At 38.0% G+C, this 16,267-nt stretch overlaps 1 protein-coding gene across 2 annotated transcripts in view; it reads left to right on the top strand.

The window, feature by feature from the left end:
• The window catches only part of LOC131679010 (lysophosphatidylcholine acyltransferase), a 68,005-nt gene that overhangs the window by 10,212 nt on the left and 41,526 nt on the right, over positions 1-16,267 (top strand). For both annotated transcript variants that reach the window (XM_058959531.1, XM_058959524.1), the window contains exon 2: positions 7,156-7,301. In XM_058959531.1, coding sequence (XP_058815514.1) covers positions 7,156-7,301 — 146 coding nt within the window. The remainder of the gene's footprint in view (positions 1-7,155; positions 7,302-16,267) is intronic.

The following is a 16,267-nucleotide window of genomic DNA, read 5'->3' as shown; positions in this document are numbered from 1 at the left end:
TCACTTATTCTTTGAAAATAGCTGCCATTATCTTTTTTATGAAGATATTATAGGTTTGTTGACAAGTGCTTCTATAGGGTTGTACGGACGAGCGTATTGTGCGGTATGTGATTTCGCGATTTCCGCGGATTTATCGCGAATTTAATTTTTGACAGTGTTTTAGGACCGATTTCTTCACTCTCTCGCTTAACGCTTAAGTCAGGTTTAAACGTACTGGTGAACCTGGTTTAAAAGTTAAGCGAGGGTGAAGAAATCGGCCCTTATTTTGCTAAATTATCTCTTAACTTCAATAACCAATCCAATCGCTGAAAATAATAATCACTTATGGTTATGAAAATACATATGAGACTCAATTATTCTGATTTGGAAATATTTAAGGTGAATAATATGAATAAGGTCACAGTTATGTAGAAATAGGAGCGAATTCTTTCGGCGCAAAACTAATGAAATCACGCCATGGTCGGGTACGATGATTTCAAAGGTATTGAAAATGGCCAACAAAACCGTCTCTGCGACTGTCAACCGATCAATATCGCTGCACACGGCTGGGGTCCACTAGGAGGTTGATAAATAGTCTATTATCTTTCTCCGGACAAAACCTGCCCAGAATCCGTGTGGCGTTCGGCGAGTTGAAGTATCTCAACCAAGAATTGACGTTTGTTTCTTTGCGAATCGTGGGACTCAAATGATGGTCATGTCCCTAATACCCATTTCGGGGTTTGCTATAGGTGATTATAAGCTAACGTGTTTGGTATCTCCTAGTTGCTGTACAACAAGTGCTCATGATGAAATATGTAGTGCTGTGATCGAGTATGGTTAGAGTAGCACAAATTAATCTTCAGTATAAACGCACAGCCACTATGAATCTATACCGCCTTGTGCAGGATGGAAAAGCTTCCATAGTTTAGGTTCAAGAATCGTATTTCCATAAAGGGAATTTCTAGATTGGTAAGCTACTTAGGCCCGTCTTTGTAGCTTCCAGCAAAAAATGTCATGACAAATCCATGTGAAATGCCTCGTGCATGTATATATACTTGTGAATAGTGTTATTGACGCATGTCTAATATCCGACCTCACAACTCGCGATATTTGGTCTGCCACGGTCAATAGGACTGTTGGAAACATAAACAAGAAATACGTCTATTGTTCGGCATATTTGCTGCAGAATGAACCATACCCTTCTGATGATTTCAAAAGGGTTGTATCATATCGTAGCAGAAATGGGTTTCCCCTCATAATCGGTGGTGATGCAAATAAATACTCACCACATATTTTGTGGCAGCTCAGATGTTAATTTGAGAGGCACTGAATTGATGGAATACTTAACCAGTACAAATCTGTCGATACTTAATGAAGGAGATCACCCAACATCTGCATGAGCTGGCAGAGAAGAGATGTTAGATGTAACTCTCTGCTCTGACAGTATTCCCGAGCAAACGAAAAGCCAATAATACCCCCATGCTCATGGGGTTTGACATGGGTATTTGAAATGGGTTCAACCCATGAAAACACCATCACCATGGTCCGATAGATCCCATATGAAATACCATATGTTGGTGTATTTATGGGTTATTGAGACCATTTTATGGTGTCTTGATGGTTGTGAATTTTGGCACGGACCATGTTTAAGGTCTTTTCAAGGGGCTATGTGGTGTTTGAACCCATGAGTATTTGCTCGGGTTACGCATGAGTTGGCAAACTGGCTCGTACCAAACGAGCTCAAACCGTCGTTCTCTGATCATAAGCATATCGCTTTGATCATTTAAACGTCTCGCTAGATATCGTCACATATCGTAATCCGAAATCTACGAAATGGGACATCTATGAAGAGGGCTTGGCGACTTGGTTTCATGGGTATTTTCCGACGATTGGATGAGGTCGTGGATAAAACGAACTCACTCATAGTAGCAGCATATCAAGAGGCTTTCCCACTTCGAGTTATGCGAGCTTCTAGAGGAACATATTGGTGGAATACCGACCTTGTTCGACCCTAAGAGTTATGCAGAAGCGCAAAGTATACAGAAATCTAGAGAAAATTTTCAATAGGACGTAAGTAACAATGAGAGATTCTCTTTGGGGTCTTTCTCTTCTGTTCATTACTCGGCCATTTCAACATTTACTACTCTACTCTTCGCATAATATTGTAGTAAAAACCGTCGGCTTTTTATATGTGCTGGAAAATTAGTACAAAGTGTTGTAATGACGTCGTAATAAACGAAAGAGAAAGTAAACAAAGAGAGGCTCTCAATGCTACTTACGTCCTATTGAAAATTTCCTCTAGAAATGCCCTTTGATCCTCTGTGCGAAGTGCTTGGAAAAGCCTCTGCACAAATGTCTCAAGTCTCAACGAGACTAGCATATTAAATAAGTTACTTTCGTAATCGAGATGAAGCACTCAACTGTCTTTTTGACACACAGTTTCCAGACTGTGCGGAGCCATCACTGACAATTGCCCCTGAGTTCTGTTCAAGTAGTTCTGATTTTTGGGCATTTGCTTGTAGAATTATGACAACCGAATCGATCAAATGAGCGATTGAAAGTTTTGCTCCAAATAAGTTTCCGGGAAAATATGGAACCATTTCAGTTCTACTCCAAAGAGGATATGAACACTTCAAACATATTTTGAAAAAGTTTCTTACTTGTAGTCTTACAACAGGTAAGCGTGGCGGGAAATAACTAAAATTCATTCCCAAAAGTGGCAGCGTCACTTATGAGGAGGCAAAGAGCTTTAGACCGATTAGTCTGACCTCTTTTATTCTGAAATCAGTGGAACGTTTAATCCATCATATTCGGGATGTTAGCTTGGGCGAGCACGCACCGCATGTAATGCAACATGCATATTAGCAGGCGATAGCATTCCAGTCAGGGCACTGACTGGACATAGCAAACTCAATTATCACATGGCTACTATTCAGCGTGCTGAGTATTACTCGTGTGATCTTATCATTTGATCATTTGATATGTAACTGCTCTGCAGTAATGCAATTGCATATCCGGATTTTTGGTTCTCCATGTATAGAGAGAGAGAGCTGAAACTCAAGGATATGCTATTGTTTCTAACCCAGTGTGGTAAAGAGCTATAGCTTATGTCGTATTTGAATGACAATCTCTTCGGGGCTGTGGTCGTTCTGTTATCTCAATATCCCTTCGGGGGTGTTGATATATCCGCTCATAGTTTAAATTTTTTTTGCTCCCTCCGGGGGCTGGAACTTTTATTCCTGTTATTGTAGCACCTGCAGATTGTTCAGCATCCTTCTGCAGGGTGCAGAATGCTCTGTTTTAATTGTTCTGTATCGTTATTTTCCTTACCCTTAACCTTACCATTTCCCCAGTCCTTCCCACTAGGGAAATGAGATAAATGCAAATTTGGTAAGGCATAAATCCCCTGTCAACACAAGGAACGTGCCATTTGGGCCAGTCGCTACTAAAGGATGAAACAACGGCAATAAAATTTTATTTTGCGAAAATAATTGAAACTGCATTCATCGTTATTTCGAAGAAGTCCTCACACCTGTCTGTTAATGTCGCTCTTCATCCGGCGCATGCTTTCTTCATTTACGGTTTAAGACCGCTGATCCCGCTAACAGATCAATGCCGCTGAAGACTGTGCTCTCAATCTTTAGTTTCCGCTTTATTTTCACCAAATACGTTGCTCATGGAATGGGTTGGGGATAATTTGGTGGATTCTGCTCTTTATGAATGAACTGGATTCCATTGCGTATCATTATCCTTCCTATAATGGAAACTGGCTTGCGTTAAGTTTACCCAAAAAGTAACGGACCACAATGTAACTTAATGAAGGGTAATATCCGTTTGTTGAGGAACTTCCTTTACTTCCGAATTTATAGCGTCATCTGTCACGAAAACGCTGGTTTTCTTGCCACATGAACAGATCCCTTGTCAAATCATAGTTTTTTCTCGAGTTCATCCGCGAAAAATTTGAACCACGGAACTCGGTAATTGAATAGGTTTTTTGTCAATCAAAACACATCTACCGCGTTTCGTCAGCACCTGGTTGAACAGCTTACGTACCAGGAATCTGACCACTGTTTGCTGCTTGAGGTTTTGAATGGGTTATTGCTCGATAATCGAGAACAAGATCGGAGCACAACAACTAAAGTTACAGCCATTCTAAACCTCTAAACCACTCATAGACGGAAGTAGGTTAAAGTTGAGTGTGTTCTAGATGTATGTAGTCAACTGAGTTAACAAGAACCACTTATTTATTTAAAAGGATGCAACCATTACTAGTAGCTTTTGGAGAAACAAGGTTTTATATACTTTTGTCGTGTCTACGACTTATCTTTCAATATTGAAGCTGCCTATAAAAATTGGAAAAATGTCCACAATTTTGTATTACATTTCGTTGTATGTATGACTTCGATGAATAACATAAAAGCTTTCGAAAGTGACGCAGATAACCCAAAATTTAATAGTCTATTTTAGGAAGATATGCACTTAGAAGACCCAAGCGAATATTGGGAAGTTATAAAATTCCCGCATGTATTTTTGTGCAAAATGCTTCATTCAGCGTTCACTAATCAAATGAGAAGCATGTGGATGCACGGTTAGACGGTGCGATAAGCAGACGGCAATCGCGATTTGCGTAGCCCATATATTGTTGCGTATACTAGTTTTGTTAATTAGCATGATTCTGTATTATGATGTTTCGTTTTAGAGCGAATGCTATCTCAACAACGACAGCGGGTGTGCGATCAAAGCTAAATAACATTCGTTGATATAACAATTATAACATTTTATCGAAAATATTTTGGGTTGTAATATTCCAAAAAAAGTCTAAAAGCTCGGAATATTTTCAAGTAGCAAGGTACGATTCGTTTATCCTAGTAATAAACAATTCAGAGAGGCAATACACGAGAACTTTTCTAGAATATTTAAATAAAAATTATTGCTATATTTGAAGATAGACAGGCAAACTTTATTTGGTTCGAGATCCGCGCAAAATCTCGCGCGGATTTGGAGCGTTTTGATTTTGTCGCATTCCGTAACAACTCTGCTTCTACTCCAATGACCAATAATCAATAACCAGAAAAGAGTCGCATTTTGGAGGGTTGGGCTGCAGGTACTAGAAAAAAATGCATTAAATTGATCGAATAATGCTGTAATCGCTGTTTCACGCCATAAGGTGACTAGGTTGAAAGATGTATACGAGTTTGAATAACAAAAAAGTATCTGGTAGATCCAGGATTTTTCAATCTGTTTAGTAAAAGCTCCTAAAAATCTCGGCAATAGTCCAGTGTGCGTATGCATAAATATTACAGTCTGTAGAATGCTGTTCTTCATATCGCTGATGCGGAGGTATTTGGATGATCAGCGGCCCTATTCTCACAGTTATGTCACCCAGTGGCTAGAAGGAAATTGCCTAGTCACTAGATGACTGTGACAATTGGGCCTCAGAATATAAAAAATAACTACCCTACGGGACGAGATGAACTCATACGTTTTGTAAAGTTTGTTTATGTCATGAATTTTTGGTTGTTTCAACATAAAATATCGTGTTAATTAGTGTTAGCCTTTAGTTCGAATCATGTTATGCGACAGTGCAATTCTCGTGTAATCATTGCAAAAGCTTCGTGGGGAAATTGGGGGATTGATTGGCCTAACAGTAAACGGTTTTGTTACGTATGGGCACATAATCAACGATTCATCACTTGGCCTCGTAATTTAAACATCGTTTATTTTCGAAAATACCTAAAAAAGTACGGAGTGGCGACCCATGTGTTTTGCATTGTCAATTGCATTGTTATTTGACGCCTGAAAGTTATTGATTGATACGAATATTTGAGCATTTGTTCGTTCAGTACGTGCACGGAATGATGATTTGACCAGCTTCGTCGACGGTTGACACTTAAACACAGTGAAAGCGAGTCCATGACATGGATGCGTTGGATTCGTGATCAACATTGTATACCGGAGGCCCCTGCTGCTTTATGTTATGTAATTAATTTAATCATTTGGCTGGTGACACAGAATTGAGACAAGTATTGCCCACCACGCATCACAAGTTCGATGCAATATTGAAGATTCAGAAGCAAAAACATACTAATAGTTATAACAGTCTCCCTTCAGACTTCCAAGTCTTAAATTACAATAGCTTTGAAGTCCTCTATTGATAACTCTCATTTATTCTATTCTATTCTATTAAAACCCTTTCATAACCAGTAATGAAATGCATCCTAGAAAACACTGAATAGCATAATAGTATAATGATACAGGCATTAAAACGATCAGGCCCACTGCGCGGATTTGGGTTTGAAGATGGTTCATACTTATACCGTACTTTTTCCCATTTTTTGTTAACGACCTATTGATTAAAATTTGGACTAATTTAATTTAAAGAGTTTTAACGTCGCAAAGGCTTGGTGTGGAAGTTTTCCGTGACTTGTCGGTTCCGACAGCATGAAGTACAAAGTTACTTTACGCTCGTCCGGACATGCCGCAGACTCAGGTGATTCGCATTTCTAATGCCAAAACGTTCTGTCTCCTGCGGTAGCAGACAAAGGGTTAAGCCGCCGAGAAACTCTAAGCTTGCTCATATAACCCTTTCCACGCATTTCTAAACTTTCTTCCTTCAACACCTTGCTCTCTCTTGAGTACTATGGCTCTTAATATTGAAAAATATACTTGACCTTCCAGTCCCTTGCTAATTGAACCGCTCAACAATTTTAACCGTAGCACGGGTCGCATGACACTATGGAATTGGGGTTCCCTGTTTGGTAGGTTTTTACAACCAGAACAGGTAGTCCGTAGTGTAATTCTTAGACGGTTGAAACAGCCACTATCGACACTACACGGCTTATATAGGATGTTCGGAGAAAGAAGCTGTCATTGAAGGTCAGCTTCCATAGATGGCTGAACGGCCCGTCCAGTCGTTCACTTATGAATGCAAGTAAGGTTTCTGTTATATACTGAAGAGACGAAGCGTTGATCATAATTTACTATAAATTATAGGTTTTGTGTCTTTACACACAAAAGAGTTTCAATCATTGGCAAGATATAGCAAGTTTTTAATGTTTTTTGATATATTATTAAGTGATGTTTCTTTTTCAATCCCTCGCCATATGTTTCAATGCCACACCAGTTAATTGCCCTGCGTTGATTTCATTCTTACTAAATCCAGAAATTTTGTTGCAGACCGCCTTCCTCACAGTATTCCTGCTGCCATTTAGAGTAATACTCATCTTAATCTGCCTGGTGATAGCGTGGACGCTAGCAAACATTGGTCTCTATGGACTTTCCCGAGAAGAACTTCGAACAAAGCCACTATCTGGCTGGAGGCGGTGAGTAATTGCAATTAATAAGACACATTCTTTCGTGACGTTACAACGATTTGACGATTCTTCATTCCATTAATACGTTATAACTTTATCAAATGAACGCCTACATCAAAACTTATTACAGATTCGGAAAGTAGACAAAATTTCACTAAGGATTCAATAAACATAAACTGAATATACTGGAAGAGAATTGTTTTATGACCGATAATGTAACGTGACGTTACAACGCGTCACAAATTAGAACTTTCAACGTATTTCTATAAAAGTCAAAATATCTGCTCTATAAGATTTTTTATCAAGAACAAATCTTCTATGATGTATTTCTTAATAGCATACAAATAACTAGGTGTCATTAAATATATTTTTTATTGTTTTGTTTCTTATTAAGCATCTTTTAACTTTCGTGACGTTACAACGCTCCTTTTTCAGAAAAGCGATATCTCATTGCGTTGTAACGTCACGAAAATCTTCAATTCTGTAAGTTGCGCAGGTGCTATTGTTTTGAGTAAAATTTTAAACATTTATCACATTTAACCGTTTAATGATAATTTATTCGAATTACAATATGGGGTAGTCGAAAAATCACGCTACAGTTTATTTTTTTTAATTGTCGCAAAAATAATTGATCAAGCCAAGAAATGTGTTTTCATATATGTTGTTGATAGATTTGAGCCATTTGACACATTAAATTATTTGACAGGGCTCAATCTGGTAGTTTAACGGAGCCAGAATAGCAGCTTTTAACACATATTTCACAAACAAAAGTAAACTGGCAGTATTGCTTTATTTAATTTGGTAAGGAATCAGTTTCCCGATCCGAGTTTATAGTATGATATTTGTATTGTTGGGCTTAATCAAGTGGATTTATATGATAAAGCGAGCACAATTTAAGCGCCAGATAATCGACAGTGCTAAGGGACCATTCATTAATTACGTAACGCAAAAATTGCCCAAAATTGACTCCCCCATGCAACAAATTGTCACAAATGTCTCCATCCCCCTCCTCTATTACGTAACAAATTCATTGAAATTTTTTTTCTTCGCTGAATACATGTTACGTAACGATCTCTCCCCCTATGTCAAGACTTGTCGTACCCCCTCCCCCCACTCCCCTAAAAGCGTTACGTAATTTATGAATCGTCCCTAAGTATACTGAAATATTGTATATATTATACTTGCAAAGATTCAAAGATAAGGAACACGTCACATCGCCGTGATGTTACGAAACAATGTGTTACATCCAATCGTCAATTCGACGGGATTTTAAATGTCTGCAAACACCAATAAACACTCCCTCATCTATCTTTTTTGAGCTCATTTGAGATGTGCCAAAGCCTTTTTATCCCACTCTAAGCAATTGAGAGGATTTAGTGCGGTCACCCAGATATGTATCTGTAGACCCAATTATGTCTTTACAACCTCCCGTAAATTTGAATAGATATCCGTCTATATTGGATTTAATACCTCAGGCATTTCGATAATGTAGCTGCTTTGACGATGTATATGTTAGTTACTAAATGACGGCACGTGCGACTACAACGGAGCCCGATCAGAAACACATAACAGAAATCTTTCAAAACTATATCTCGCATTGTTACTTGTTATTTTATGTTATTTTAACTACTAACTAATTTATAACACAATATGTTACAAAAATTGTGTTTTGTTATAATCTTATTTCATTCTGATCGGGAGGTTGCGGATAACCTTATATCGGGTGTCTCGTCGATGATGGCGAAGTGTGGAATTGTTGATTGCTGGAAGCGAAGAAATATTCAGGGAACGCACTTATTATTAATGGCTAAATACTAACCTGAAAACAAAGTTCGGATAGTTCATTTGAAAAAGTTGTAACAGAGAATGAAGGTTGGTCAAATCGTTGTAACGTCACGAAAGAATGTGTCGATGGTATATAACACCTTAAGCACTTAAGGATATACATTCTGAATTTATGAATATCACGCTAGTATAATTTCCTGTTCACGAAACAACTTGAAAGCGTTTCAATAAACCATTCGAAGTAAAATTTGACACTATATCTGATAAATCATTCAAGCGTCTGATAAAAGTTAAACTACGTGACGTTACAACGCAAAGTGTATGCTGTTCTAACTTTAGTTCCCCACATCCAATAAAAGAAATTGTAGGCTTTTTAGAAAAGTATTCTTTAACACAAAGAGAATCCGGAATATAAATTTGAACAAAATTTCAGTTTTTTAATAAAATTAAAAAATGGGCATTTTTCGTGACGTTACAACGCAGAAACAACCAAAACTTCTATTAGTTCAAAAAGTATTAGTGGTCAAATCAAGAAAAAAATCCTTCTAGCTTTATTGTTCTACACTCAATAACGAACAAATTACTTTGAACAGATAATAATTTCAATCATAGTTTCATGAAATAGAACTTTTCATAGAAGTCAATAATTTAGGAGCCATTTTCCGTGAAATTCAACTTACTTTGCTGTATATTTTTATACTATTTGTCGAAATGTCAATAGTTGGATTACATAGCTTTTCAATAGTTTAAACACTACCGAATCGTAAAAAAAATATTGTGATACCAAAATAAGGCAAAACAAAAACCTCCTTCTGGTGTACAAGCCCGCGGAATGTGTCATAAGTATATTTTGAGTAGTTGTTTTACTTAGTTAAACTTTTTTTGTGATTTTTTAGAAGTTTTCTCACCTAGTTACTAGCTCGAATTGATTAATCCCGGCTTTATAATGTTCTAACTCAGTTGCTGCTGAACAATCTAAAACGTACTAAGATTACTAACAAACAAAGTAAAAATTCACGTTTAGTTATTTTTTGATTTTCTGTGGTTGACGAGCAGCTCAAATATGCTATTCTCTAAATGACATTTGTTCTAACTTTTATATCACGAGCGGTGAAAGGAACAAGTCAAGTAACTTGTGTATCTCTACTTTGCTCTGTGTACCAATAATTTCCCAGACAGGCAACAATTTAATAAAATACAAACATACGTTTCAAATCTCCCGCGCTTATCGCGCCACACGCAAACTTTGTTTACTAACAAACGATCACGGTATTACTTTAATCATTTCCTTTCCGTAAGTGTAGGCACGTTTTGAGGGCGAGTCCAGTGGGAAGCGATTACAAACCGGTATTGGTTTGTCACAGAATACGTTGTATGTACCGGCGTTTTTCGACCTTGCGGGGACTTCTCGCTATCTATCGGCTTATTCGTGCCGAGCTTCAAGGAAGGCGGATTGCACCGTTTCGCTTGTTATTCATAGGTGGAGTAAGCGTTGTGATGTGAGATGATGGAAATTGACTTTAATTCTCAGTCATTGAAAAAAGCCGCAACCCTATCCTTTTTTATTTTTAAATTCATCTTCTCGGGTTGTTTGTTTATGATTTACTATGCCGGCTTACTTTAGCTACAGTGCCTGGTTTCGTGTTGTCGTTTGTAGTGTTCTTTACCATTGCCTATGAAATCATTATAATTATTATAGACGAAAACATCGAAACATCAACGACATTTTCAATTGGATACAGACTTATCTTTATAACACGAATTTGTTTTAAGAAATGCAACAACGTAGTTTGCGTGATAATCCCCTTCCTATACGCAATATACAGTCCCCGGAGGGACTTCCATCTGTTATGCCATAACAGTTTTTAGTCGGGATACTGCATGCTTCAGTGGAGGCAAACCCCCTTTTTTAATGTTCATTTCATGAGTACTTATTCAAAAGGTCCTAAGTGACATTGAACTCGAACTGAGAAAAACGAGGCTGAAGTTTCATGGACCTAAAACAAATCCCTATTAGAGAACAAATATGTGTTTTGATGAAACAATTATGCCAATATAGTCTATGGACTATGCTCTTTAGGTAAATAATACTAAAAACATGAAATGTTTACTGCTAATGTAGTTTTTAAGCGCTTTAAAATGATGCGTCCTTTTGAAAATTATAGGACCTTTCACATAGGTCTTTTTTTCGGGCCTAAGAATCATACGACGCTGCACATAAGGCTTTTTTCAGCAAAGGTGCCTCTTACGACGCCTCTTCAAAGTTTTCGACAAAATGAGCACCGGAATACGAATGTTCTTCATTACTATGGTAAATAGTTGCACTAGATTTAACAGAAGTCTTGCAGAAAAAAAGCGCGGAAAACTTTAGTTTATATTAACAAACCATTGGCTGGAAGTGGTTAAAACCAACGAATGGCATGTTACTTTAGAATAACTAAGCTTTCCAATTATCATTTAATTTATTATACTTTCTAAATTCAACTTCGAAAATAAGTCGCATAAACAGAAGAAAATAATTTCTTTTATTTTGATGCTTAGGACGTTTTTACTAGGTACCTATGTGCAGTGGGAAAAACATAGAATGAAATGAATGATGCGTCGTTTTTGCATGGCGCCTATGAACAGCTGCAGAGGTTTTGAAATGTTTCACACATAGGTCCTTTCAATTTAAAAGGTCTCAAGTGCAAAATTTCAAAATATGATCATGAAAACTTTGCGACTTTTTATATAATGCTTGTTATTTTCATAAATACTGGGTAGAATGAATCCTGGTTTTCGGTATTCGTTAGCTATGTTGTAATCACATGCTGCGCTGCAAATAACTCAGTTTGTTTACATTTGTCACTAAGGACCATTTGAATCAGCACTCTTGATTTATTCGATTTGGCAAATTTAAGTCAGTCCACTCACATACACCAGAGTATATTTCGGCAGTGTGTGTATACAATTACAGTCGGGTCTCCTACTACGCGGATTCCTACAACGCGGCTTCCTACTGCGCGGATTCCTACTGCGCGGAACCCGCGTTGTAGGATACCCATAGCTTATGGGATTTCGACTAATTGGGGCTGTGGCCAATTATTTCGTTCGTGTTAACATGTAGCGCCATACTTTCTTTGGCAAAATTGATGTACTCCCTTGGGCCTACAACTTAGAGTAATTGAGTATCCAATTAGTTGAGAACTATGCCGCCAGGGGTGCTATGAAGAAAGAGTAAATAAATCGAAATTTTCGTCGTAAATTCGACTATCATCAAATGGATTCAATGTCAAATATATCAAGACCCTGATTATTTGGGTGGTGTCTTCGGGGAATTTATAAAAGAAGTCCAGAGCTTCTGGATGGTAGCAAGTATAACACCAGGCGGCGCTAGCGCTAATGCAAATATTCAACACATGTTAAAATAATTCTATATCAACATCGTGATTAGATAGAGTAGTACTGACTTCAGCAAAGTTGCTCGGGAGGTCGAGGACTACCCAACGGTAACAGATTAGTTTGGAATACTCTCACTATGCGGCGCTAGTGAGCGTAGAAGCTTTCAACAAATGGTAAATTATGATATATCTCAAAAGTCTAATAACTTGGAAAAGTGGTGTTTTTGGCAAAGTTCTCGAGGAGGTCAAAGGCTACTAGATTATGGATAGATTAAATTGTAATGGACCCGACAGGCGGCGCTAGTATACATTTTCTTCCAAAGCATATATCTCGAGATCATGATCATTGGGAAGGGTGGTGTCTTTGTTAATATTCATAGGCAGGTCGAGCTCTGTCCTACGGCGAACAAATTAGTTCAGAACTCGCCCAGTAGGTGGCGCTTATGAGAACGAAACTTTCATAGCATTATTATTTCTAAAGTCTGATAATTTAGGAAAACGCTGTTTTTGGTAAAGTTCTCCAGCGCGACAAGTGCTGTTTGACAATGTATAGAAAAAATTTCGATTTTACCCACTAGATGACGCTAGTGAGCACGAATTTTACCTTTCAATTTCTGCATCTCAATATAAAGGCAGTTTAGAAAGGTGGTGTTTTCAACAAAATTGCTCGAGTGGTCGAGGATCACCCATCGGTAACAGATTAGTTTACAATACTCTCACTATGCGGCGCTAGTGAGCGTAGATGCTTTCAGCATGTAGTAGATAATGATATATCTCAAAAGTCTAATAACTTAGAAAGATGGTGTTTTCGACAAAGTTCTTGAGGAGGCTACTCGATTATGGATAGATTAAAGTTGAATGAGCCCGCCAGTTGGCGCTAGTGAGCATTATTTTCATATCCTGTATCTCGAGATCATGATCATTTGGAAGGGTGGTGTCTTTGGCAATATTCATAGACAGGTCGATCTCTGTTTTAAGGCGAATAAATTAGTTCTGAACTTGCCCATTGGAGTCGCTAATGAGAATGCAACTTTCTCAACATTATAGATAAAGTACGGTAAGTACGATAAGTAGGAAAACGCTGTTTTTAGTAAAGTTCTCCAGGGGGACAACCACAGTAACAATTGTGGTTTTATGATAGTTTTATAGTCACTGATAAATCTTAGATTGCACTTGTAGCATGCAATAAAACTTCAATTGTTACTTGGGAAGTGCTGTTTGACAATGTAAAAAATATTTTGGATTAATCCGCTAGGTGACTAGTGAGCACGCATTTTTTCTTTCAATTTCTGCATCTCAACATAAAGGCAGTTTAGAAGGGTGGTATCTTCAACAAAGTTGCTTGAGAGGTCGAGAACTACCCAACGATTAGTTTAGAATACTCTCACTATGCGGCGCTAGTGAGCGCAGAAACTTTTAGGACCTGGTAAATTATGATACGTCTCACGAGTGTAGGTTAGAAGATGGTGTTTTCGGCAAAGTTCTTGAGGAAATCAAGGGCTGCTCGATTATAGACAGACTGAGTTGGAATGGACCCGCCAGGCAGCGCTAGTGAGCAAGCTCTTTTTCAAATTTTATTTCTCGGGATCAGGATAATTTGGATGAGTGCTATCTTTGGCAAAATTCATCGACAGGTTGAGTTTTATCTTACTGTGATCAGATTAGTTCAGAACTCACTCATTGCTAGGGAGAATACAACTTCTACTACGTAGAAGCTTAAGTCAAAAGTTTGATAATTCATGAAAATGGTGTTATCAGATTAACGTGGATTTCAGTTACTAGGTGGCATTAGAGAGAAAAAAAATTATTTACGAATTTTAGTACCTCAAAATCGTGACAGTTAGAAGAAGGTTTTCTTCAGCGAAATTCATCGGTAGTTCTAGACCTGTCTGATGATGGCAGATTGATTTTGAATACTTTCATAATGCGCCAGAGAATGGGTTGATAAATTTATCCTCTTATCCGTTTTGAGGCTACTTCAGAAATTTAAATAAAATTAACAAGAATCAGAGCAGTAAATAATCTATTCATAATCGAGTAGCCCTTATTCTTCCTCAAAAACTTTTCCGAAAACACCATCTTTCTAACTTATTAGACTTCTGAGATAATTCATAATCTACCATATGCTGAAAGCTTCCACGCCCACTAACACCGCATAATGAGAGTCTACCAAACTAATCAGTCACCATTGAGTAGTCCTTGACCTATCAAACAATTTTGTTGAAGACACCACCTTTCTAAATTGCCTTAATATTGAAATGATGAAATTGAAAAAAATGCGTGCTTACTAGTGTCACCCAGAACACGTACTTAGTCGCGTAACCTAGTAATTACCATACTTCAAAAAAAGATCTACACTATTGTGAAAGTTTTATCCTCCTTAGCGCCGCCTAATGGGTGAGTTCAAAACTAATCTGTTCACCGTAAGGCAGAACTCAAACTGCCGATGAATATTACCAAAGACATCATCGTTGCAAATTATCATGATCTCGAGATACAGAATATAATATATACTTGCTCACCATCGTAAGCTTGCGGGTCCATTCCAATTTAATCTATCCATGATCGCGTAGTCCTTAAGCTCTTCAAGAACTTTGCCGAAAGCGCAATCATTAGACATTTGAGATATATCACAATCTACTACATGCAAAAAGCATGAACGCTCACTAGCGCCGCATAGTGAGAGTATTCTAAACTAATCTGTTACCGTTGGTTAATCCTCGACCACTGGAGCAACTTTGTTGAAGACACCACCCTTCTAAACTTCCAAATGATCATGATCTCGAGATATATGCTTTGGAAGAAAATGTTCACTAGCGCCGCCTGGAGGGTCCATTACAATTTAATCTATCCATAATCTAGTAGCCTTTGACCTCCTCGAGAACTTTGCCAAAAACACCACTTTTCCAAGTTATTAGACTTTTGATATATATCATAATTTACCATATGTTGAAAGCTTCTACGCTCACTAGCGCCGCATAGTGAGAGTATTCCAAACTAATTTGTTACCGTTGGGTAGTCCTTGACCTCTCGAGCAACTTTGCTGGAGTCAGTACTACTCTATCTAATCACGATGTTGAGATATAGAATTATTTTAACATGTGTTGAATATTTGCATTAGCACTAGCGCCGCCTGGTGGAGTAATTGCGAGTTATACTTGCTACCATCCAGAAGCTCAGGACTTCTTTTATAAATTCCCTGAAGACACCACCTTTCAAAATAATCAGGGTCTTGATACATTTGACATTGAATCCATTTGATGATAGTCGAATTTACGACGAAAATTTCGATTTATTTACTCTTTCTTCATAGCACCCCTGGCGGCATAGTTCTCAACTAATTGGATACTCAATTACTCTAAGTTGTAGGCCCTAGTGAGTACAATAACTTTGCCAAAGAAAGTATGGCGCTACATGTTGACACGAACGAAATAATTGGCCACAGTCCCAATTAGTCGAAATCGCATAAGCTATGGGTATCCTACAACGCGGATTCCTTTTTCACGCCCCCAGTTAATCGCGTAGTAGGAGACCCGACTGTATGCATATCTCGCTGAATTAAAACATTTTTGCCACCCCAAAACAACATCAGACAAGCGCTAGTTGCTAATAGCGGCATCGCGTTGCACGAATATAGATGCCGGGCCGCGTGGTCAGATCGTTGATCAAAGGTTGAACTTGACATGTATCTCGCAGCTGTGGTAAGTCTACTATTCACTCGCTCACACAAGCATATACATAAACATGTTTAGGAACCGGCTTATTGCACGGTCAGTCGGTTAAGCGGCCAACAACCGTGTAAAATTCGAA

This window comes from Topomyia yanbarensis, chromosome 1 (genome assembly GCF_030247195.1).
Source record: "Topomyia yanbarensis strain Yona2022 chromosome 1, ASM3024719v1, whole genome shotgun sequence".
Classification (NCBI taxonomy): Eukaryota; Metazoa; Arthropoda; class Insecta; order Diptera; family Culicidae; genus Topomyia; species Topomyia yanbarensis.
This window is presented reverse-complemented; position numbering and strand designations above follow the sequence as displayed.